The sequence below is a fragment of the Typopeltis vanoorti genome, chromosome 2, assembly GCF_054136105.1.
Source record: "Typopeltis vanoorti isolate ZY-2024b chromosome 2, IOZ_Tvanoo_1.0, whole genome shotgun sequence".
Classification (NCBI taxonomy): domain Eukaryota; kingdom Metazoa; phylum Arthropoda; class Arachnida; order Uropygi; family Thelyphonidae; genus Typopeltis; species Typopeltis vanoorti.
Window position 1 is genome coordinate 124529745 of NC_143550.1, and position 26007 is coordinate 124555751.

Sequence of the window (26007 nt, forward strand, 5' to 3'; positions counted from 1 at the left end):
AGGCCAAAATATAAGATGTCACTGTTATTATAATTGAGAAAAGTGTTAACAGGAATTTGAGGGTGATATTCTAGTCATAGTCATACTTACATAGTCTGGATGTCCAGAGTAGCTAGCTTTGTTACTTCTGGGATAAGTTAATGTCTTTCCTATGTTATTTATTTATTTATTTTTTTTTTTTGCATCTACACCTATCCGGGTTTGATTTTTTTTTTTTTTTTTTTATCACATAACACCATTTAAAAAATGTTGCTTAATAAATTATTTAACACCTATAGTTTGCCTGGTAAATTTTAAGTAGATGAATAAATGACATCTATTATGTTCTTATATAGTGTTGTAAGTAAGAAGTTATTATAACAGCTACGTCTTGCAAAATGCCATTTACGTGTAGTTCATCTTTCATTATGAAACATCTTTTCTTCAAATTATAGTATAAGATGTACTAAGTTGCTCTTTTTGCATACTTTGTCATGTATTCTTTTGTTTATCTTCTTTATAGATGATCTTCCAGATTCTCCTATAGCAAACACCATTATAATGAACTACCAAAAAATCTTAAGAGCCATAATTCACCAGAACAAACTCTTCAATAAAAATTTGTGGTCCACCTGAATTTGCTATATACTTACATTAGTTAATATCCAAGAAATTTTGAATAAATGCTAGTACCAAAAAAGGGTGACACTCCTCTATTGGAGACTGCATAAGAAAAACTCACTTAAATACTAGTTTTTGAAACATTAAACAATTCTGCTGCAAAGAGTCTTAATCCTACTGAAATCAAAGTTTGAGGCAAGCTAATAGATCACTCACAACCTCTGAATTATTTTCAATAAGTGTTTGAGAAAAATAATCAAGCTTAATGAAAAATTTTATTGCAAAATATTTACACATGTGGAATTACACATCAAGAGCTTTTCATTTCTTACATGTGATGCTATGTAAGGAGCCTTTCATTTCTCACATATTCTCCAATGTCAGCCTGGTGAAATGCAATAATTGTCATAGGACTGGCATGGCGACATTCTGATGTGGCTTTAGCAGCTACCCCAAATCCCTATTTAAAAAATTAAAAAAAGAATGCTGAAAAGGGATTTCATTGAAAAAAGTGAGTAACTTAGACCTAGTTTTCAGCTGTCATGCACATAAAATGACTTGACAACAATTCAAAATATTAAATAGGTATTTAATGTGACAAAATGAATGGTATGAACTTTCACATCTATTTTGGCTGCATGGCAAGATTAAGAAAAAGGCACTCTAGAGAACAAGATATGAAACAGTGAAAGTTTACCCTTTGGAGATTTAAAATTACTTCATCTGTTTTCTTTTCTATAATCTGCCTTGGTATCTCCACTTCTGGGCCTGGCTCTCACTGACGAAATCCCAACAAGGGAAGAAACCGGTCTGGGTAGTGGCCCTTCCCTTAATGCATAACATTATACATCTCTGTAAGGAGATGTGTTTTGCATTATGGGAGATACTGAGACAGGAGTGATGTTAGCTTGGTCCACCTTTGCTACAAGTTGCCTGGTGTTGTACTACCTTACCTCAGTCCTGAAGATATTTTCAGGCGCAAACTTTGTTTGCTTACACTTGGATAAAGGTTAAACTAAATTTATTATAGTCTAACCAAGTGCAAAATAAACTTTCAACTTCTTTTCTGTAAACTCATGTGATCAGAATAAAGAAAAAACTACATCGTGCTTTCTCAGTAATGTGGTTGCTACTTGTAATTTTTAAAATTTCCACAATTATAGTAGAGATGAAAGTTTCAACAGCAAGAGTTACTTCTATAACTAAAATGAAAAGCCAAATGGCTAGTTTTCTGGCAACTTAATAGAAATTAAGGGGATAAAAAAATCCTATGTTGTTATACAGCCAGTAAGTGAAACTCGAGATCAAGAACTACGATCTATGAGTTTCATGCCGAAAAACTATCGGCGAAGGCAATTCGTAGAGCAAGCTCCTCACTATTCTTGATATTCTCTCATAATGTAAAACACAGCTCCTATAACAACATAGGATTTTTATTCCCTTAATTTCCAGCAAGAGTTACTTTTTTGTAACTCCCACCTACAAACGGTTGAGCTCCATGGGCAGGCTAATTTTTTTTAAAAATAACTTTTTCATATTTTCTTTATTCAGAAATTGCTCTAGAAAGCAAACATGGAATTTTCCAAGCCACTTCAGATATCCAATAAGCAGTGGTCTCACACCGGGTGATGAATTTCATCTACCACAGAAAGACAATCTCTAACATTCATGCCCATGGCAGGATTTGAATCTACATCCTACTGGTTAGAGAATGGATATGTTAACCACTTCTCCAAATTTATATTTAAGCTGTTAATAACCATATAACATTTTTATTTAAATGGTCATAATACTTTTCAGGACTATATCAGCTAAGGTAGGAGATGAAAGATTGACAAAACAGGGTGCTTGAATAAAAAAATAATACCTTTCCTACAAAATCCTACATTTTTATGTAGGAACATTGTGTTAGTAATAACCAGTCCATGTCCTAAGCAGAAATCCAACAGGTATTTGCCATTATTTTTTCGTATGTCTGACAATCATTTCTACTCTGCTATTTAGATCCACAAATAAGTCTCATCCAGTTCTCCATTCTGATATCTGCCAACATCACTCTACTTGAGACTACCTGGCATTCAAGAAGATTAGCCTCAAATTTAGTGTTGAATACTATGGCTACTCCTTTTCCTTGATTGTCATTGCCTGAATATAACATTTTGTATTTATTGTTCAGAAAAATCTTACCAGTTTTTGTCTTAGTTACCCCTATTACAGTCATACTCCGACTTATGCGGTTTCTTATGTGTACGCATTCCCTTCATGCCTCACTACTAGTCATATTTTTCAGGCGCCGGCTGCACATGCTGTGAACAAGCACTGAAGTGTTTCGCACGGTTTCCATTCATATACGATTTTTATAGTCTACAAATCTTGTGATTGTTTAATGTTATGTTCTTGATAAAAATTTTATCACATAAAAAATAATAATGTCATCCAAAAGAAACAAGTCTGATTCTTCTACAGCTAGAAGAAAAGAAAAACATTGCCTTTGGAAACAAAACTCAACATTATTAAGAATTTTGAAGGTGGAATGAAAATTTGTGAGCTATCAAAGAAGTTCGATCTACAGAAATCCACAGAACAATCGTAAAAGAAGGGTTTACAGATTTTGGAGGACATAGATTCTAACAAGGAACAAATTGTAGTCATAAGGCAAGGAATAAAAAAATCACTGGCTTGTTATGAAGAAATTTTGCGTGACAAGAAAAAGACATTATGTTGTCAGACGAATCTATTAGATTTTCTGAAACCATCAACATTGAAATAACTTCCTTTTTTTTTTATGTACAAAAAACTACAATTATGATTATATATCTTAAAAAATATAGGTGTTTTTGTAAACCTTTGGTCCCAATTGTATGTTTGTATATATAAATTACATGCAAAATTATACCCAGAGTTACACGAATTCGACTTACACATTTTTTGTTGGTCCCACCTAACTTGTTGGTTTTACTGTATATCGATCTGGTACTTATTAAATTCCTCAGCTAGTTCCATTTCTTTGCCATTCAGGCTTCTTATGTTGATAGTACCAATCCTGAACTCTGGTGATGTTGATTTGGGAGGGGGGGGGGGGTTTAAGATTTGTTCCAGTAGCTGATGTTTCGCTGTTTGCCCTGGCCAAAACAAGTGGGGCCTTGTTTAACTGGGCAACGTCCCAGCCAGCATGAAATTCTGTAATGTTGTACCATCATTTTATATTTTGGTTTAAGCCAATAAGAATATAATTTAATCGGCTAAATTCCAAATTGTCAGCCCATCCTCATTCGTCATTATCCAGGTAGATACCTAACCGGGTGCACCATGAGAAGGTGAGGATTGGACATTAGGTCAGAAGCCTTGGTTGGTTCTCCGCACTCCTTTAAAGGCTATGCGGAGATCTCCTCTCAGTTATACAACTTTGACCCTTAAGCACCCCTTTGACAAGCATCATTAATTTAGTTTTGATTATCATTCTAGAATTCTGCTACCTTCTATTAAACCCAACAGAATTTCAAGTTTGCGTTATACTCAAATACATGCAGGTTTTTTTTTTTAAATGAACACCTCTTTCTCAATCATTACAAAATACAAATGCCAGCACACTGCTATTTACCAATAATGGACTTGCACAATTTCATACAATATTAGTAGGAGCAGACTTCACAAAGGTAGTATACTATTTTTTTTTTTTTTTTTTTTTTTTTTTTTTACATACCAGTTATTCTTTTATTTACTTTTGTTTCATTCATTGTGCTTTTCTATTTCAAAGAAGTTTGTTAAACACTTCATGAAGTATTCTCCACCTTTTTAAAATAATCATGGTGCTTAATATTTTGCATTAGTAAAAAAAAAAAAAAAAAAAAATCAATTTCTTAGTAAACAGCATTATAATAAACTACCAAAGTAAGTCCTACAGGACTAACTGTTCTAAAGAGAATTCAATATAACAAACTATTTCTGATGACTTTGCTGTAGTGAACTATGACAACTTAAAAACGGAACACCATTACTCTCTAAAATCATAGTGTGTATATAAATTATTACATACCAGAGGCATATCATTCATGGAATAAATTACTACTCCTTGATACTGTTGTGTACTTTCCGTTATTTTTGCCAAACCAGATTTCATCACATGATTACCATAAAGAAACTGTTGTTCAGCACCAGGCTTTAACCATATCTTATACTAGAAAGAGAGGATATAAATTATAAAATTTGTCAAAAGGTAATGCACTTCCATTTTAAAATATGTAAAACAAAAATTCTACAGAACACAACACGTTTTGTGTGCGATTTGCAATTTGCCATTTTTACAAAATTCTTCTAAAAAATGTAAGTAGTACAATGATTAGTAAACAGGAGTAACTTCCAGTAATAAACTGGAAGATAAATTTTACTTTGAAGGAGTGATGTGGGCAAATTTCAAAATGAGAAATACATAACATGACTCATTTGTGGCTGTGATCCTGGTGAAGTTACAAACAGGAAAGACAGAAGAATATTTAGTTCTAAGGCAGAACAGGAAGAACTTTTCAATCCTCCACTCCTGCGGAAAACTATTGAGAATACAGTTATTTCTCAACCTTAAAACAGCAGTAGAATGAAATAAAACTTAATGGAATCATTAAAATTATACTTCATTACACACACACACACACACACACTTCTGTTTGTGTCATAATTTGCATGACCAAGTTCTGTGAATTTCAGGATCTTTTATGTGGGTGGCCTATGCAAAGATGCAACTTAAAGAACGTTAGTACCATAGGTGGGCTAAAGGTACACAGTATGAAAATTCAGATGTAGAATAACATGGAATATTTTTCAAGCTATGTCATAATTTGCATGACCAAGTTCTGTGAATTTCAGGATCTTTTATGTGGGTGGCCTATGCAAAGATGTAACTTAAAGAACGTTAGTACCATAGGTGGGCTAAAGGTACACAGTATGAAAATTCAGATGTAGAATAACATGGAATATTTTTCAAGCTATAGAATCACAGCAAAAATTAAATTTATTATATATTTAGTCTTACAGATCGTAAGACATCAGTGCGAACAGCAATAAGGAAAGTGAATATAGAAACAGCATGTGTTAAATTGGACTCCTATGTCTGCAGTGGCATGCTCATGGGTTAAAAAATAAATTAAAACAAGTGATTACAAATTTCTTAAACTTTGGGAATAACAAGGCAGTCATCACAACAGGTTAGGTCGATGAAGTAGGGCTTCAGCACTTTTTCTGTATAAACATTCAATTGAGCCAGTTGGTGCACTGGCTCAATTCTATATTGTGCTAGGCCAGATCTGAGGTGGTCCTGATGTTAAGAGATATGTTTGAGAGATCTTCCTGTTTGTACATAGCAAGACAGGTTGCACAAACATAGTACTTGGTATACACCATGTCACCAGTGGTAAGAGTTGGTCTTTTGGAGAAGGTAGCAGGTTATGGGTATTGATGAGTTTATATTTTTTCATAATTTTTACTACACCTTCAGAGATGCCTTTAACATATGTTTTGGAGTTCTATGGGCTTCTTGTCTGGGTTATTATATAGGAGAGTAGTTAATTATTTTTTTTAGTTATTCTTGGATTATAGTCATTTAGTATGGCTGTTTCTTTGATAGTTTCCAGTTCTTGTTTTAGAAATTCTAGTATCTTGTGTGCTCTTGATACTAGGGATTATTTTATGATGCCATATTTTTGAGATGGATGGTGGGCTAATATATTGTGGATATATCATACTATATATGATAACTTAATACAAGGATGTAAGGTGTTTATTTTTTGTAGAAAGGAGTGAAGCTCTGGTTCTGTGCGACTTCACTGATGACTGCAAAGACATCATAAATATACCGTGGCCAAATTATTAGTTTTGGATTAAGACGGGAGATTCTTTCTTCTAGGTCAGTGTTTCTCAAAGTATGGTACGCGTACCCCTGGGTATATGTAAAAGGTCTTCAAGGGGTACGTGGCAATTTTTGGCTATACATCATTAACGCATGGAACCATTATTAAGGAAAAAAAAGAATTATTTTAAATGTATATATTATGTATGAATTCTCCTACTCAAATTGCGAGTTACTATCGCCATGATAGTCACGTCCTGGCGATAGTAACACGCCTTCCCAAACAGCATCACTATACTGAAGACGCAAGAAAAACAAGTAGTTTTATTGTATCACTGAATAAGGTACAGAGACGTTTGCAGTCTGTATAATATATTTCTCAACAAATAGTGCAATTAGAGACAACTGGGATAAAAACAGTGCTAACTAATGAATCACATTTTCCCTTCAACAGAAGCCGCTGTATAGATTCAAGCAAAACCATATATTGTCGGTGCAACATGTAGTTTTGCTTGACACCTCCCCGGCGTGAACACGTTAAAACTAAGAAATACATAGTGAAAGTGTTTCAGATATGGAATTTGGTTGAAGAGAATTAGCATTTCAACTCAACAATTTGGCTTGTCTTTGGTTCGTGCGATCTTTTGTTAATACCACACCAATCATATGCACTTCATAGCTGGCTTAACATTGCTGTCTGTTTTGCGCTCTGCTTTTACTTCTCATTAGTCATTTGTGAAGGATTATTCACTACATATCTCAAGTCTTGTAAATTACTAGTAATTTTTGCTTGAAATAATGGGAAAGAAGATGAAGCTATTTCTGTAGATGACTTCGACGATGCACACAAGGACACTGTTGCCGATTCCAAAAGTAGCGAATAGGAGCTTCTTGGTAAGTCACACTGTTTTTATTTCCGAAAATCCATGCATATATCTCGCACTACAATTTTTTAGCTTTAATTTTTGGAAAAAAGTGCGAGTTCTATTCCAGTAAATACGGTAAGTTTTTTTTTGCTTTCAAATTCTTAAGTATGGATCATTGCTTAAACACACAAAAGAGAGCAATATGGCAAATACAAGTAGCTGTAAGCAACAAGAAAATGTTGATATTGTATCTGGATCAAATGAAATTGATAAGGGTGTTCGTCTGACATCTCTAAAGAACCAACTAGGAAGAAGATGATATCAATTGCTCGAAATGAAGAGGAACCTATTCCAATTTTGTTCTATTAAAAATAAATCATATTTTTTGTTTACATGAACATATAAATTCAAATAAAATAGACATTTACAATGAAATATACTTCATTTATTTATTATTTTGATAAAGGGGTACTTGGTAATAATGAAAATTTAAGAAGCGGTATGCAGATATCTGAAGTTGAGAAACACTGTTCTAGGTGTTCAAGATAAAGTTTGACCAGGTTAGGCGATGGGATGAGCCCATCGCCTAATCCTCACCTTCTTGTGGTGCACCCTGTTGGGTATCTACTCGGATACTGAACGAACAAGGATGGGCTGGCAATTTGGGATTTAGCCTACCAAATTGTATTCTTATTGGTTAAACCAAAATAAAAAATGATGGTACAACATGACAAAATTTCATGCCTGCGGGGGCTTCGCCCGGTTAAACAAGGCCCCCATTGTTTTCGCCAGGGAACCAGGGCGAACAGCGAAAAGTGAGCTACTGGAACAAATCTGAAAGCACACCCCAACTCAACATCACCAAAGTTAAAGATCAGTACTATCAACATAAGAAGCCTGAATGGCAAAGAAACGGAGCTAGCTAAGGAATTAGATAAGTACAGATCGACATAATAGAGGTGACTGAAACAAAAAAGACAAAAACTGGTGAGATCTTTCTGAGCAATAAATACAAAATGTTATATTCAGGCAATGACAAATCAAGGAAAAGAAGGAGTAGCCATATTATTCAACACAAAATACGAGGCTAATCTTCTTGAATGGCAGTCAGTCTCAAGTAGAGTAATGTGGGCAAATATGAGAATGGGGAACTGGACAATGAAACTTATTTGTGCCTATGGTCCCACAGAAGGTTGTACTAAGGTAGAAATGGAGGAATTTTTTTGAGGCTTTAGAAAAAGCAACTGACACAATGAAAAAGGAAAAGTTGGTCCTTGTTGGGTATCTAAATAGTAGAGTAGGAAATGATTGTGAGACATCAAAAATATTTTGGGAAAATTTGGAGAAAAGAGCAAAGCTAATAATAATGGCAAATATCTGTTGGATTTCTGCTCAGGACATGGACTGGTTATTATTAACACCATGTTCCAACATAAAAATGTGCACAAATTCACATGGAGAGAAGAAGCAAGGAATAAGAAAAGTCTCATTGGCTATGTTATTTTCGATAGTGATGTTTTCTCCCTGGTGCAGGACACCAGAGTGTACAGAGAATTTGAAATTGGAAGCAATCACTATTTAGTCTTGAGCAGGATAAAATTGAATTTCATATTGAAAAGAATAACATGTAAGAAAGTTTTAAAGTGAATAAAAGTTAAGCAGCTCTCAGATGTGAACTGTAGACTAAAATAAACAAAGATTATCGAAGAAAAAACGAAAGAGTTTGAGAACAGGAATCAAACCTCGGAGATTCAGTGTCAAGTCTTGAAGAAAGCCCTGATTGATTCAGCTAGAGAGGCATGTGGCGAAGTTGTCTGCAAGGATAGAAAAATTAGAGCTCCATGGTGGACACAGGAAGTTAAAGAGGCAGTGAAGGAAAAGAAGAAAGCCTATCAAAAGTTCCTGGCAAATAAGTCAGCTTGTGCTCTTAGAGAATACAGAGACAAATGCAAGAATGCTAAATACTGTGTAAAACTAGCTAAACAAAAGTCATGGGAGGACTTTGGCAAGAACATAGAAAATAAATATCAAGAAGGTGGCAAAATATTCTGGAGGTTGTTGAAGAAGCTTAGGAATGGAGGAAAGAGTGCTGTAAAAGGAGTTAGAGATGATAATGGTGACATGGAAACGAGAGAAAAAGATATCCTTGAAGTATGGAGTAATTACTTTGAAAAACTGCTAAATGAAACAAGGAGTGATGACAGCACAGTGGTAAAAAACACTGACCACGCATGCAGTCAGGAATACATATCCATACTTGAAGTAGAAAAAGTCATCAGAGGCTTGAAATGTGGAAAGACAGGGAATAGATGATATTTGACCAGAAATGCCGAAGTATGGTGGTAAAAAAGTCTTACAGTGGCTGCACTGCATAGTTCAGAAAGCCTGGACAGAATGACGAATTCCCGATGATTGGAGTAGAGCTCTCATAGTACCCATATATAAAAAGGGAAATAAAATTGAATGTGAGAATTACAGAGGTATTTCCCTACTGAGTGTTCCTGGTAAGATATATGCAAGTATACTTGAGAAACGGTTGAGAACAATTGTGAAAGAAAAGCTTGGTGAAGAACAAGCTGGATTCAGACCAAATAGAGGCTGTCAGGATCAGATCTTCACTTTACGACAAATAGTCGAGAAAGAATGGGAATATAACAAAGATCTGTATTTAAGTTTTGTCGATTTGGAAAAAGCATATGAGAAGGTGCCAAAAGAGAAGCTATTCAATAATCTACATTTATATGGGTGTCAATGGGGCATTATAACAAGCAATACTTAGTTTTTATTTGAGTTGTAAGTCAGCAGTTAGAATTGAAGTACAGGAAGATGGTTTAATGGTTTAATTATCTCCTCTGTTATTCATTATCTATATGGATCACATTATGAAGGAAAGTGGTATTAAACATGATATCAAAATTGGAGATGTTAATGTCAGCTCTTTGCTTTATGTGGATGATGTTATACTTCTAAATAAATACGCTACAAGTCTGCAAGATTCTCTGACTAAATTGAATAACTGTTGTAATAGATATGGTATGAAGGTCAACAATAAAAAGACAAAGACAATAGGCAGAATCATTGAAAATGTCAACTGTGTTGTGAATGGAGAACCTGTGGAACAAGTAAAACATTTCAGTTACTTAGGCACGATTTTTAGTGAAGATTTTAAATTAAATATAGAAATAGAGAACAGAAACTTCCCACACCATATCAGCTAAGCTGGTATGGTGGGAAGTCAATTGAATAAACTCATATGGGACAAGAGAGAAATTAGTCTGAACACTAAATTAGCTGTATACAAGACAGTGTTCAAATCTGTTTTAATTTATGGATCTGAGGGCTGGGTCAGAAGTAAAACACATGACCAAAGACTAGACAAAGATCACAGATATGAGAGTCCTGAGAAAGATTATAGGCATGAACAGATAGTGTCAATGCCAATATCATATTAAATACGAGGATATTAGGAAAGAACATGACATTGTCAGCATCCAGGAATGCGTTAGCAGAGCTAATTTCATGTGGTATGGTCACTTAAACAGAATGGGTGAAGAAAGATTAGCAAAAAACAAGTGTTCTCTGTCAGTTTGGCAACAAAACGACCCAGAGGAAGACCAAGATATAGGTGGATTGATATTGTACAAAGTGCCTTAGATGATAGAAAGATCTGATAATGTTAGTCTTGACAAGTAACAGACTGATTTGGAGGAAAATTGTAGATTGGAAGTTAGTAATGATGTAATTTTTTTCATGAGTACTATCATATCCTGTATACCCTCAAGGGGTGTACAGGATATGATAGGGTGTACATGGCAGGAATTTGATGATGAACTACAGTAGTATTTCCCTTGTCAGATCTGGTGGAAACAATTTCATTTTAAGGACTTTTAATTCTGATAAGATATTCAGTTGTGCATCATAGATCACTTTGGCTATTTCAAAACAATCTATTACATTCATTACTAGATAGATGACCGGCGTTCTCTTCAATGTTGTACATGAAATCTACACTGCTTGGAAAGAAGTCAATGTACACCCCCCCCCCCACGTGCCATGGGCAAGGTGCATCATGCTACGTAACAAGTCACGTGTTTATAGCTGGTATAAATCAGAGGAATGTGATGCTCCCAAGTCAGTGCAGTGGCTGTGAGAACACAACTTACAGAGTTTGAAAGAGGCATCATGATAAGATGCCTTTTTGCAGTCTTATCTGTTCAGCAAATTGTTGACAAATTTGACCATCACAGGCCAAAACTCTGTAATATCAAACTGAGATGGAAGCACAGGGAATCAACTGCAAGTGCTACCCACAGTGGAAGACTCACCACACTCACCGAACATGACTGTCAGGTGCTACGAAAGATAACACATAAAACTGCCATTCGTCAAGTGAAGTGCAGACTTCTGGGTATCAAATGGAACATGAATTTGTACAAAAACATTCAGAACCGAAGCTCACCACATGCGTTTCCATGGTAGAAATTCAATATGCAAACCCCATATTACCCAATCCAACATGTAGCAGCATCTTCAATGGAGCAAAGAGTGTGTATGCAGTGGGACATGGAAGTTTGGAAAGCTGTGTTATGGTGGTGGATTCCCAGTGAATGTCTCTTACCAGAGTGCATAATCCAAACCATAAAATTCAAAAGTGGCAATGTGATGGAACAGTCCTGTTTGGTTTATGACATCTGTTATGCCATGAATATTGAACTTCAAGAGGTATCCAAACATTCTGGACAATGCAATGCTTCCTACTTTATGATGTTTCTATGGAACTGACCATTGTCTCTTTCAGCAAGGTGATGCAACATGACATAAGGCTGCTGCTGTAACCGAGTGGTTTGAGAACATGTACATCACCAGCCTCCATAGCCGTGATCTCAACCCTACTGAACATCTGCGAGATGAACTGGAGCATTTGGTGAGGACAAGGGACATCCACTTACAAACTCACAATTTCCTTTGATCGCTATCATATGCTTGTGATAAATATACCCTATAAGTTTGCTGCAGTCATCACAGCAATAGGTCATACATCGTATTAATGTGGGTGCCATGGCTGTTTGTTCCTCACACTATAGTGTCTATTGACTTCTTTCCAAGCAGTGTATAATGAGATCTGTGGAGTATCCATAACTATAGAATTATATGTGTATCACAGAAAAAAAATTAAATTTATTGTGCAGATATTCTGTGTTATGTATGTAAGACATCAATAGTACAAAAAGCAAATAAGGAATTTGAATAAAGAAACCGAGTGCACAAGTTAAATTGGAATTACTCTATGTATAAGAGACAATAGAATTTCTAGTCCAAAATTTTTCATCAGATAAGTATACTTATTCAAATTTGCATAATCCAAACCATGAAATTCAGAAGTGGTGATGTGATGGAATGGTCCTGTTTTTCCTAGTTTGGTTTCTGACCTCTGTTATGCCATGAATATTGAACTTCAAGAGGTATCCAAACATTCATGGGTTGCAAAAATTGGTTGATAGGTGGAGGAGGGGAGATATGATTGAGACATTCAAATTACTGAAGGGTTTCTATAAAATTAATTCAGAAGATACTTTTGAGAACAGGGCTGGTTGTGGGAGGACTAGGAGACATCCATGGAAACTGGGCAAAAGTGTGGTTAGTAAAGGTGTTAGAGCAGTGAATGAGTGGAATGCGCTCCCTGAGTCTGTGGTGGATGCTGTGACAGTGAATGAGTTTAAGGTGAGGTATGATAGATACTGTATGACTGTCGAATAGTTGTGATGAATATGATTTGGGGCCTCCCTTGATGAGTCTAATGACTCCCTGGAGTTGCCCATAATAATAGTAATAGTAATTCTGGACAATGCAATGCTTCCTACTTCGTGATGTTTCTATGGAACTGACCACTGTCTTTTTCAGCAAGGTGATGCAACATGTCACATCTGGTTACTTCATGTGGAAAGATAAAATATATACAGAAGAAGAACTACAATGGGCTCATCCCTAATACCTAACTTAGTCAAATTTTATCTTTAACACCTAGAAGAAAGAATCTTCTATCTTGACCCTAAACCAACAATTAGGGTGCAGTACATTGATATCATCTTTGTAGTCATATAGCAGAATTTCACTCATTTCTACAAAAAATAAACACCTTGCATCCTCATAGTAAGTTCACACTAGAAAAACAATCATAAAAAGTTATTTCCTTTCTAGATGTATACATCCAGTATAAGCAATATTCATTTCCCTCTGTCTACCAAAAACCAACTTTTACAGGTCATTATATCCACAATACATCATCATAAAATCCCTAGTATCAAGAGCACACAAGATTTGTTCTTCAAGGGAATCTCTAAAACAAGAACTGCTGGAAACTATCAAAGAAACAGCCTTACTAAATGGCTATAATCCAAGAATAACTCAAAAAATTATACTCCTATATGGCAACCCAAACAAGAAGCCCACAGGACTATAGCTACCATGTATTTATAGATCATCTCTGAAGGTGTGGCAAAAATATTAACTCATCAATAACCACATTCTTAACCTGCTACCATCTCCAAAAGACAAACTCTCACCACTGATGCTACCTGGTGTAAATCAAGTACCATGTTCGTGCAACTTGTCTTACTATGGAAAAACTGGATGATCTGTCAAACATATCTCTTAACATCAAGACTGAATCTGGTTTATCAAACCTCATAACTCTGGCCTGGCACCAACATGAAATTGAGCCAATGCACTAGCCACAGGACCCAATGGGAAAACAAGCTATGGGGTCACATATAAACATGAATGTTTATACAAAGAAAGTGTTGAAGTCCTACTTCATCAACATAACCTCTGTTATAATGATAGCCTCACTATTCCAGAAGTGTGGGAAATTGTTATTCAACTGTATTAAATAAATTTGCAATCGCTTATATTTTATTTTTAACTAATCTATTTTAATTTATTTTTTCAGTCCAATAGTTTCAACCCATGAACACACGACTATATACATAGAAGCATTTCAATTTAAGCATGCACTCGACTCAAATTCCTTATTGTTATTTGCTGTTTGCTGATAAGTGAGACAAAATATTTGCATAATATAATGTTTACTATGATACATATGTGAATATATAGTTACTGATACTGCATAGGTCTCATTATACAAGAAAAGTTTTTAGAGCTGCTTCAGGCCTTCATCACTTTCAAACATTTATGGATGCAGCAGTCTGAACACACCCCCCAACAGCTGGAGGGGTGAAGTACTATCCACATGGTCCAAGCCCACTGGCAAAGATAAAGACATAAATGTACAAAAACAGTGATGTTTTCAAAGTGATCCAAAATACAGGACTGGTATCTGAAGTGTAGATCATTTTCTCTTTCACTTGTTATTAGGGCTGATTTTCCACCACCTTTTGTGGGTTTAAAGCATGCCATGGCAAGGATGTTCATAAAAGGCTTAGGTGAGAGAGAGAGAGAGATCATTTTCATTTCAGTTTGTGCTGGAAACTGGATGAAAAAAAAAACATTTTACATTTCATCTTCACCTACAATGTATACGTTCCTAATTTTTCATAGGTAAGATTATCATAAACTGCAAGACTGTAGATTTCTCTTGTAATCATGAGTTCCTTATTAGCTGCATACTGTGGTCAGACATGAAATCCAAGAACTAAATGTGCATTTAAAACATTTCTTACAATGCAGTGAGCGACTTGTAAATCATTTTACATTAAAGCATCAAAACCTATCTATAAAAGATTTCAAGCACCAAAAATGTACAATTAAAAAACTTAGCTACTGGCTGTTCTGTAGTGCCTGTTCACCAGCAAATTGGAAACTAAAGAACAGCTGCTTCTGGACTACAAGTAGGGCTGTAGTGCACAGATGCCATGTGAGGATAGAATCTGTTGATATTCTTTAACAGTAGACTTTTGGAAATGCTTCATGAGGGAGACTGTTTCACAGAACTGAAGTGGAAGGAATGAAAGATGACTGGGAGTAGCAGATTTGATGAGTATGCAGTTCAACTGTAAAAGGATGCTGAGCACCTGTAACACAAGTTCTTGTAAATCTGTCAGAAATGGGAGGCATAAGCATAACGGATGTTAGTTCTGCTGAACAATGGTCACAGAAATATCTGTAGAAGAGACAATGCAGAAACTGATCTATGGGAAAGTGGCTGAGGAGAGTCTGTAAGAGAAGTGTCATTTATCAACCAGACTGCCCTTTTCTGAATATCATCAAGAATTTTTAGGAAGATCTGGTTAGCATACCTGCTCTCCACCAACACATCATGGGTTTGAATCTTGCCATGGGCATAAATGTTTGTGATTTGTCTTTAGGTGGGAGCTGGATTTCATTGCCTGGTGTGAGCCCACCATCCCACTTATTGGAGACTTGAAGGGGCTTGAAAAAGTTCCATGTCTGGCCTCTAAAGCAGGGTTTCTGGACTATGTTCTTGCACCAAAAATCTACAATGAAAATACTTAGCTGGCTTTTCTGCAGTGGTTGGCAAAAAAATCCTTAGTCCACCCACAGTACAAAATGTACTAAAGGTTTATAATAATCTTTCATGGGTGGGAACCACAAAAAAAGTAACTGTTCATGAGAGAAGTATCGTCTTGACCAGAAAGGATCACCAGTTTTTTGGAAGCTGATGATGCTACAAAAGTGATATGAAATTGTGCCAGGAAATGTTCAGAGTAAGAGTTAGTCTGAGAAGAAAGATTGATCTTGACTGTTGAGCTGAGTATTATCAAAAGTAAAGAGAGAAGATCTGAAGTCTTTTTTACAGGAAAACAAGCAAAACTGCATTTTGGAAGCATTAAAGTTAACTAGATTGCTTCCCCCAATCAAGAATACTGTGGAGATTAGTGTTCAGGACACTTATTAAATGATCTTGAAGCTTGCGATGCTTGAGCACTGCAAGTCATATCACATGAGTAGGACGAGTGGAGTGTGCTATCAATAACAAAAACTATGAACAGGATTTGCTATCAATGAAAGTTCATTTATATAAATGAGGAAGAGGGTAGGTGAAATGACAGAGCTCTGAGGGGACACCAGCAATGACAAGAAAGTCTGAAGAGAGAACACCATTACGCGAAGGAATCAATCTGAGAGAAAACTGGCGATCCATTTACACAAGGATGAAGGCAATCCAAATGATGGGAACTTGTTGAAGGCCTTCGATGCCAAATCCTATCAAAAGCCTTGAAGATATCAATGGCATAGATTTCTCCAAACCTTTCTGTGGAATAGACCCAAAGGTGCATGGTGTAAGCCATGAGATCACCTGTGGATCTAGAGTGGTGAAATCCATACTTGTGATCACTAATCACGTAGCAATTCTCAAGGTGTTGAAGGTTAGCCGTTGATAGCCTTCTCCATTACTTTAGACTGTCGGTTTCACAACCAGTGGTACAGATACTCCTGGGGGATACGTACTGGGCCATTCAGGGGTACACAAAAAATAATCAGTAATGGCAGAAAAACCTCATTTCCATTATTTTACATTAAGATAGGGACTGAACAAAAGTGTCAGTATTTAAAAACAAGGAGTACAATTTATAAAAATGTGTTTAAAAGGAGTACACATGCAGAAAAGGGTTGAGAACCACTGCTTTATACAATAGATCAATACTTGATGGTAAACATCTCCTTTCTTGTGAGCTGGTATATAAGTTTTCTTCTATGCTAAAGGATGGACGTCAGCTGAGTACAGTTTAGCGAATAGATGACAGAGAACAGATGTTAGTTCAGGAACACATCTCTTGAGTATGATGGGTAGAATTCCATCAAGCCCAGATGCCTTTGTGGTATCCAAGTTATTCGAGATTCTTCTGATGTTTTTTTTCTGGCAGAAGGTTACAGGATGCATGAGATGCAATGTCCTAGACAAGGAAGGAGGTAATTTGCCATGGTCATCTATGTAAGAGTTGGAAGAAAAGAATGTAAAGCCAAGATATCAGCCTTGTCTTTAGGTGATGTTACAATGTTACTGTTAGGATGAGATGGAAGAGGTAGCACAGATGGACAAAAGTTGCATCCAAGGGCTTTGGCAAGGGACCAGAAGGCATGATTGAGTGGCGCAAGTAGCTAGTTTTCTACAACTATCCTTATTGAATTTAGACTTTGCCCTTTTAATGATGGTTTTACAAGTGCTGCAGGCAACTATGTTAGCAGCGAAGGAAGTTGTAATTACCATAATTCCCCCCCTTATCTGCAGTCAACCTCAGTCCGAAAATATTAAATGAAAAATTCCAGAAATAAACAATTTATAATTACATCAGCAAAGTGGATATTAGATCCAACATTATCTCAAAGCTGAATGTTTGTAGAAACATTGTAAGAACATGTGATTACAAAGAAATATGCTTTCCTTTAATGTGGATTTAAAATGTATAACACCTCATCACAACTCATTTTATGTTTGGTTATTGTTCATAATGAAGGGTGAATTCATATAAATCATCCATAAACAATGTAATAATAAAGACAATAAAATTCACAAAAGCAAGAATGTGGGTAGCACTCGATCTGGAGCCAGATTCACTTTTCATGATCTAGTCTTTCATTTGTCTTGGTTTTAAATAACAGTATATAAAAACATTTTTATGTTAAATTTTCAAGCATTTAATTACACTAAGCTAATTCATGTTGCAAGCTATGAAAATGAGCTTAGGACAATATTATATTACAGTTGCACACCTACATGGGATAAGCTGAAAGAATAAGATGTATAGATATACTTCTTCCATTTTACGTATTAGGCCTAGCGGCCTGTTACGGAGCTGTCCTTAGCCCTTCCAGACCATACCTGACCTAAGGATAAGGTGGTTAGCCCTATGCCTTCTGATGTGTCATATGTCTGTCAATGCGTATGTTCACGGGACCGAAAAACCTGAGTTTCCAGGTGGAAAAACCCTTAACTCCGTATAAGACCAGCTAACTCACCTTTCAGTAAAAGAGACCAGATAAAGGTTTCCCATGTCACTGACAGGAATCGAACCCAGGGCTTTCTAACCAAAGGGCTTTGTAGTATAGATATACTACAGTATTTAATCAGGTTGTGCTATTCTTCTTCTATTGCATCAGTCTTATGACTGGTAGCTCAGCAGCATTTCCTTCATTCTTCTCTTCTGTTTGCTTTCCTCTTTATTTCATACTAATGCTTTGTTTTATTTCAAATAAAACAAAGCATTAGTTCAATGCTTTGTTTTATTTTATCAAAGCATCTTTTCCTTGCTTTTTCTCTTTTTCCTTTGATTTTGCCTTCTATTATTCTTCTCGCCAGACTTTCATGTCATAAGATGTCCAATCCATCTGTCTCTTCTTGTTATTAATGTTTTTGTTGTGCTATTAATTTGCACTTTTTTTATATTTATTCATGTCAGAAGCAACATAGTTCAAATACACATAAATTTACAAAAAAAAAACTGATTATATATTGGAATTTAAAATAAAAATAATTACAGCATAAATATACTAAGTAAAAGTACACTAGAAGGTCCATCAAATTTTTGCTGCCCAGAATTTGGCCAGATCACAAGCATTAGGTATCGCACTAATCAAATCACTAATTTCCATTTAATTACTATTTTTTTTTTGTTAATGAAATTGTATTATTAATGTTGTGCATACTGTATATACATCATCATCAAATTCCTGACATGTACCCTCAAGGGGTGTACAGGATATGATAGTACTACATGAAAAATTTACATCATTACTAACTTCCCTCCAACTCAGTCTGTTACTTGTCAAGACTCCAATATCATCATTATCAGATCTTATATTTCTATCATCTAAGGCACATTGTACCATATCAATCCCCCTATATCTTGGTCTTCCTCCGGGTTGTTTTCCTCCCAATCTGGCAGAGAACACTCGTTTTGCTAATCTTTCCTCGCCCATTCTGTTTAAGTGACCATACCACCTGAGATTAGCTCTGCTAATGCATTCCTGGATGCTGACAATGTCAAGTTCTTTCCTAATATCCTCGTTTTTAATATGATATTGCCATTGATGCCATCTATTCACGCCTCTAATCTTTCTCAGGACTCTCATATCTGCGGTCTCTAATCTTTGGTCAAGTGTTTTACTTCTGACCCAGCTCTCAGATACATAAGTTAAAACTGGTTTGAACACTGTCTTGTATACAGCTAATTTAGTGTTCCGACTAATTTCTCTCTTATTTCATATGAATTTATTCAATTGCTTCCTACCATACCAGCTTTGTTGATTCTCTTGTCTATTTCCATATTTAATTTACCATCTTCACTAAAAATCGTGCCCAAGTAGCTGAAATGTTTTACTTGTTCCACAGGTTCTCCATTCACAACACAGTTGACATTTTCAATGATTCTGCCTATTTTCATTGTCTTTGTCTTTTTATTGCTGATCTTCATACCGTATCTATTACAACAGTTATTCAATTTAGTCAGAGTATCTTGCTGACTTGTAGCGGATTTATTTAGAAGTATAACGTCGTCCGCATAAAGCAAAGAGCTGACATTAACATCTCCAATACCACTTTCCTTCATAATGTGATCCAAGTAGATAATGAATAACAGAGGGGATAATGTACATCATTGTCTCACACCAGATTTAACATTAAACCATCTTCTTGTACTTCCTTCAATTCTAACTGCTGACTTACAACTCACATAAAGACTAAGTATTGCTTGATATAATGACCCATTAACACCATATAAATGTAGCGTACTGAATAGCTTCTCTCTTGGTACCCTGTCATATGCCTTTTCCAAATCGACAAAACTTAAATACAGATCTTTGTTATATTCCCATGATTTCTCCACTATTTGTCGTAAAGTGAAGATCTGATCCTGACAGCCTCTATTTGACCTGAATCCAGCTTGTTCTTCACCAAGCTTTTCTTCCACAATACTTCTCAACCGTTTCTCAAGTATACTTGCATATATCTTACCAGGAACACTCAGTAGGGATATATGGGTACTATGAGAGCTCTACTCCAATCATCTGGAATTCGTCCCTCTGTCTAGGCATTCTGAACTATGCAGTGCAGCCACTGTAAGACTTTTATACCACCATACTTCAGCATTTCTGGTCGAATATCATCTACTCCTGCTGCCTTTCCACATTTCAAGCCTTTGATGGCTTTTTCTACTTCAAGTATGGATATGTATTCCTGACTGCATGCCTGGTCAGTGTTTTTTTTTATCAGTGTGCTGTCAGCACTGCTTGTTTCATTTAGCAAATTTTCAAAATAATTACTCCATACTTCAAGGATATCTTTTTCTCCCATTTTCATATCACCTTTATCATCTCTAACTCCTTTTACAACACTCTTTCCTCCATTCCTAAGCTTCTTCAACAACCTCCAGAATATTTTGCCACCTTCTTGACATTTATTTTCTATGTTCTTGCCAAAGTCCTCCCATGACTTTTGTTTAGCTAGTTTTACACACTGTTTAGCTTTCTTACATTTGTTTCTGTATTCTCTAAGAGCACAAGCTGACTTATTTGCCAGGAACTTTTGATATGCTTTCTTCTTTTCCTTCACTGCCTCTTTAACTTCCTGTGTCCACCATGGAGTTCTAATTTTTCTATCCTTGCAGACAACTTCACCACATGCCTCTCTAGCTTGAAGAAAACCCTGAATCAATCAGGGTTTTCTTCAAGGCTTGCCACTGAATCTCCAAGGTTTGGTTCCTGTTCTCAAACTCTTTCATTTTTTCTTCAATAATCTTTGTGTATTTTAGTCTACAGTTCACATCTGAGAGCTGCTCAACTTTTATTCGCTTTAAAACTTTCTTACATGTCATTCTTTTCAATATGAAATTCAATTTTATACATATAAGGTTAATATTGAAGTAAGTGAATGCATTTGATTTGATTAAAAACTTATTTATTGGAAATGCTAACTGTAATTTAATTTAAATCTATTCATGATATGAAACATTTACTTCATTTTGCGATGAAAAACATGTTTTCTCCCACACTTGAAATGTGCAAGATTTACTGTTTTCAAGTAAAGTCCCTTAATTATAACACATAATAGAGCTCATTTTTCTCGCTTCATTACAAATGAAAACCAAAAGTGTGATGTGTGGGGGGAAAAGAACACTATAATATACTGCTATGACAGAAAGTAGATTTTTTGGAACTCAATAGTGTATGTTTATTAAGTCTTTTATATAAAAAAATTTTTTTTTTAAATTATCAATTGTTATGCTATGACAGTGATAGAACTGTTGGGGGGAGGGGGCAGATATGGCTATTTGAGGTTTTAATTACTACAAGAAAATAAACAGTCCTTCACATAGAAAGAAAAATAAAGTTCTGAAAGTTAAAGGAAATAAGTGGATGAAAGAAAGTTAAGATGACTGATTTACATTATGATTTAGAGAAACTAGGAAACTAAAATTTCATGTGTTTTTGCAAATTGTAATGTTTGAATTAAGGATTTCAGATCCAGAAGCTTCATTGCTCTCTGAAAATAAAACTTCTTTAATTGTCAACCATCTGTGATCAAAACTTGGTAGTGAATGTGATGAAATAAGGAAACAAGAGTTTAAATAAAATAAATAAATAGATAAATAAATATATTTGAATGCATTTAGAACAAGACTGAAAATTCACGCCAGTTGTCTCTGATAACTTTGCTGTGGATAACCAGCCCTGTATATAGGTACTGGCTAAACGGCATACAATGCTGCCAAACAAGAAGCATGTGTGTTTACATACCATTTGTAATTCATAATTAGCATCACTTACACACTTAATAATAATGAAAAATATCTGCATCTATGTATGCATATATATATATATATTAATACATGAAAATACCAAAGATGCATAAAGAACAATATATTTTCTTTGTAAATCAATCCAAATTATATAAAGCTTCATAATTACCTTTGCATATGGTGCAATAAAGTTTAGTGCTGTAATTTGCAATCGAAATTTTCTGGTTTTTGTGAACTTCCCAAAACATGTACCAAAACTGAACAAGTTGTCTCTTGGTATATTACCAATCTTTTTAATCATGGCTTCACTGCAAATATGTATAATAATCATTCAACATTGATACATTAAATCAAATAACATACATTTTGACAGAATAAAAACACAACAGCTAAAAAAAGGTCTAGATTAAATGAATGTTGACCCAAGTGAATTTGCACCTAATAATTAACAAGGGTCATTTCAAAAGTTCTGCATGCTATGCTCCTGCTGCAAACCAAATACATAACAAATACATTTACAGGCCTTCAATATAATCTCCATTCTGCCACTACTGCCCAATATTTATTAAGTCTTGTACTTTTTCCAGCAAACTTTTTATGTTCATGTGTTTTTTAAGTCAAGTCACTTTAGAAGCACAACTTGACAGACTGAAGTCTAGAAGGCTCATAGCAAAAATTCCACTTTTGTGTGTGTGTGGGGGGGGGGGACTTGCATAAATGTGATCTTCTTGCATTCTGATATAAATGCTAGTCACTGCATAACATCAACCATCTAAAGATTCTTCCTCCATTTCAAGCGAAACAAGAACACCAAAAAATGAGCACAATGTTTTACTTAGTCCAGCATACAACTGATGTACAAACATTGCATACCACTGGCTGCACATGCATGGGGTGAAGAACCACTGCAAATTGATTTAAACTATACTTGGTATAAAATGTGGACAATTTTTAAACTAATTTAAGCCAAAATGAAATTACAATAAATATTAGTTAGGCTACCAAATGTTAAATTTTATATCCAGCGAACTGCAAAAAATTCTGACCTTAACTGATTATCATATATTTCCAAAATGCACTTAAGAATACTTGTTCAGAATATAGGTCAAATTATAAGATAAACTCGAATCTCTATACCAAATACTGTAAGTCTATTCACCCATAACCTCCCGACAATTGTTTTTCAAGTGGTATGGAAAGAATAGACAATGAATTGGAAACAAACTACTTTTGAAAATGATATATTAAAAATTTCCAATTCGAATTTCTTAGTCATGTTCAAGAAAAACTAGTATCCAAGAAAAATCATAGTCAACAGAAGAAGATTTCAGAAGATGACATCTCTCTCATGTCAACTGTCACTCACCCATCAACCTCCTCAGCGAGCATGCCAAGGCAAAAAGGCTGACATGCTATTGTCATTAGAGAAAAGAGAATCCCTTTACAATGAACAACCGATATTACAACACTTAACAATTATGAACCATTGAAATTATTACAACTATCAGTTATCTGGTTTGCCAAGTGGTTAGCGTATCTGCTCTCCAACCAAAAGGCTGCAGGTTCGAATCCCGCTGTTAATAATCAGTGAATTTTTATATAGATAGAGTATTCATAGATATTATATCTTAATATAATTCCTACCATAGAGAATGATCTCTGTTTCTAAAATTATTTTTTTAATTCCGAGTGCACCTATATGTTATTATATGCACAAGGGTTCACTCCAATTGGTGCAATGATCTTAACTCTTTCTTTCAGAATCCAATTAATCACTGACTCAAGAAAATACAAAATAAACACATTTAATATAACAAAAACAATATATATGCACTTCAAACAATTATTACACAACTAACTACAAATTAATTGGATCCAAGGCCTTTTTAAATTAAACTTACACTTAAACTGGCTATGAACATTTTGTTCATAGCCAGTTTCTTTCTCTCTCTCTGTCAAGGCCCTTCTCCAAAGACATATGACCTTATTCTTCATTTTTACAGGATCCTTTCTCATCACTTATGTAGCACACATTAATTCTTCCGAACTTAATTCTGTCTCTTTTCTTCAGTAGAAATAATAGTCAGATCCGGCGTCCTGAATAATGATGAAACTTCTTAATCAAAGTTTTCTCAAACATTCCTTTAGAACGTAAATAGCAAATTCTTCTTTTATTCACTATACTTAATGACAGTCTTAACTCTTCCACTTTAAAAAAAATTAGTTCTACAACTTCCTTTTGGAATCTACTATAATTCTTCCAGTTAGCGTTTCCTCCAATAATCCTTTTAAAACGATCTATAGCAAATATTCCCTTTTATTTATCCACATTATTCCACGATTCCTTTTTCGGAATATACTATTAATTTTCTTCCGACTGTCACATAAAAAACTTAAGTTCCTCCGAACCAAAAATCTGCCGGCCTGTGTTGTAAATTCCTTCCGAACACTCTTGTTTACAGCCGTTACCCAGATACCGAACGCTCTCTTGTCAGCTGTCAATCACTCCATAAAACTTCTCCTTGAGCATGCGCACTCCGTGGCAAGCGAGAAACTAAGTACTGTATAATGGCTGACACGTCTCCGTTAGCGACAAGAGAATGTCCTCATAAAACACTTGTGTAGAGGCTTGTGTAGAGGCTTAAGTGCTGTGAGGACATTATGTTGGAGGTTTAATGGACTTTTTTACAGCACTCACAAAGAATTAAAATAGAATTTAATAATTCCTATATTTCGTCCTAGTCACTAGGACATCTACGGGGATTACAAAGACAATTAATGTAACATGCACACAAAAACTTACAATACTAAGCCCAACCACGTGGGTGACAATAAAGTCCTATCTAGGTGGAGCGCCCTCTAAGGGCAGTTGTAGGTGGCCTGGAATGTAAGGTGGGACCTCTGGCGATGACTGTTTCCCAAATCTTCGGAAGCTTAATGCAACCGTATTTGTTAAGATTTGGTTGGTTTTTGAGAGCTGCTGCTGCTTCTAAGAAAAGTCTCTCTTTCTTGAATTTGCTGTGGTGGAGCATGGTGGTTTTTTTCCATGATACTCTGTGGGTGGTGTCCAAAACATGGTCAGCCAAGCCTGAATGGCCATAGTTGTGTTTAACGATGTACGACTTGTGTTCCTCTAGGCGGATGGATGCTGATCTGCCTGTCTGTCCAAAGTACGCAAGCTTACAGGAACAGGGTACTTTGTAAACTCCAGGCAGAGAGAGAGGAGGGAGCTGATCTTTCGTAGAACGGATAAGGGTAGCCAGTTTGCGGTAGGGCTTATATGCTGTGTGTAGGTTATACTTTTTTAGTATCTTAGCTATTTTTTCCGAAGTGCCACGGATGTAGGGTATGGTGATGGCATTTTTAAATTCTTGTTGATGAGAGGGGCAGGGAATGGGGGAGGAATTGATTATTTTTTTGATACTGTGTTCGCTGTAGCCATTGGAGAGGAAAGTTCTGTGTATGTGGTTAAGCTCAGTAGTGAGGGCGGTTCCACTGGAACAAAGATTGTGGGCTCTCTTGGTAAGGGTTTTAATGATGCCATATTGTTGTGAGGGGTGGTGGTGGGAGAGTTTGTGAATGTATCTGCCTGTGTGTGTGGGTTTTCTGTATACAGTGAAGGCAAGTGTATCATTAGGCAGGCGCGTGACTAAGGTGTCTAGGAAGGGTAAACAATTGTTCTTTTCCTTTTCCATAGTAAACTGGATTCTTGGATGTAGGCTATTGAGATGACCAAGGAAGGAATCTAACGTGTCTGGGCCATGAGGCCAAATAGAGAACACATCATCTACATATCTTAGCCAGATAGAAGGTTTGAGTGGGGCTGAGTCTATGGCTCGTTTTTCGAAATCTTCCATATAGAAATTGGCAAGGGGGGGGTGAGAGGGGGGAGCCCATGGCGGTTCCCTCTATCTGCTTGTAGATTTTGTTATTCCAAGCGAAATACCCAGAGTTGATGGCAAAGGAAAAGAGATCTAAGATGTCAGGG

General features: G+C 35.7%; 1 protein-coding gene across 2 annotated transcripts in view; it reads right to left on the reverse strand.

Moving 5' to 3' along the window:
• Window positions 1–856: 856 nt before the first annotated feature.
• LOC150109411 (60S ribosome subunit biogenesis protein NIP7 homolog) overlaps window positions 857–26007 on the reverse strand; it is a 77114-nt gene continuing 51963 nt past the window's right edge. For both annotated transcript variants that reach the window (XM_090413005.1, XM_090413012.1), the window contains 3 exons: window positions 22189–22327; window positions 4637–4777; window positions 857–1060 (listed from right to left, as the gene is read on the reverse strand). In XM_090413005.1, the coding sequence (XP_090269131.1) occupies window positions 941–1060; window positions 4637–4777; window positions 22189–22327 (400 nt within the window). In that variant the 3' untranslated portion in view covers window positions 857–940. The remainder of the gene's footprint in view (window positions 1061–4636; window positions 4778–22188; window positions 22328–26007) is intronic.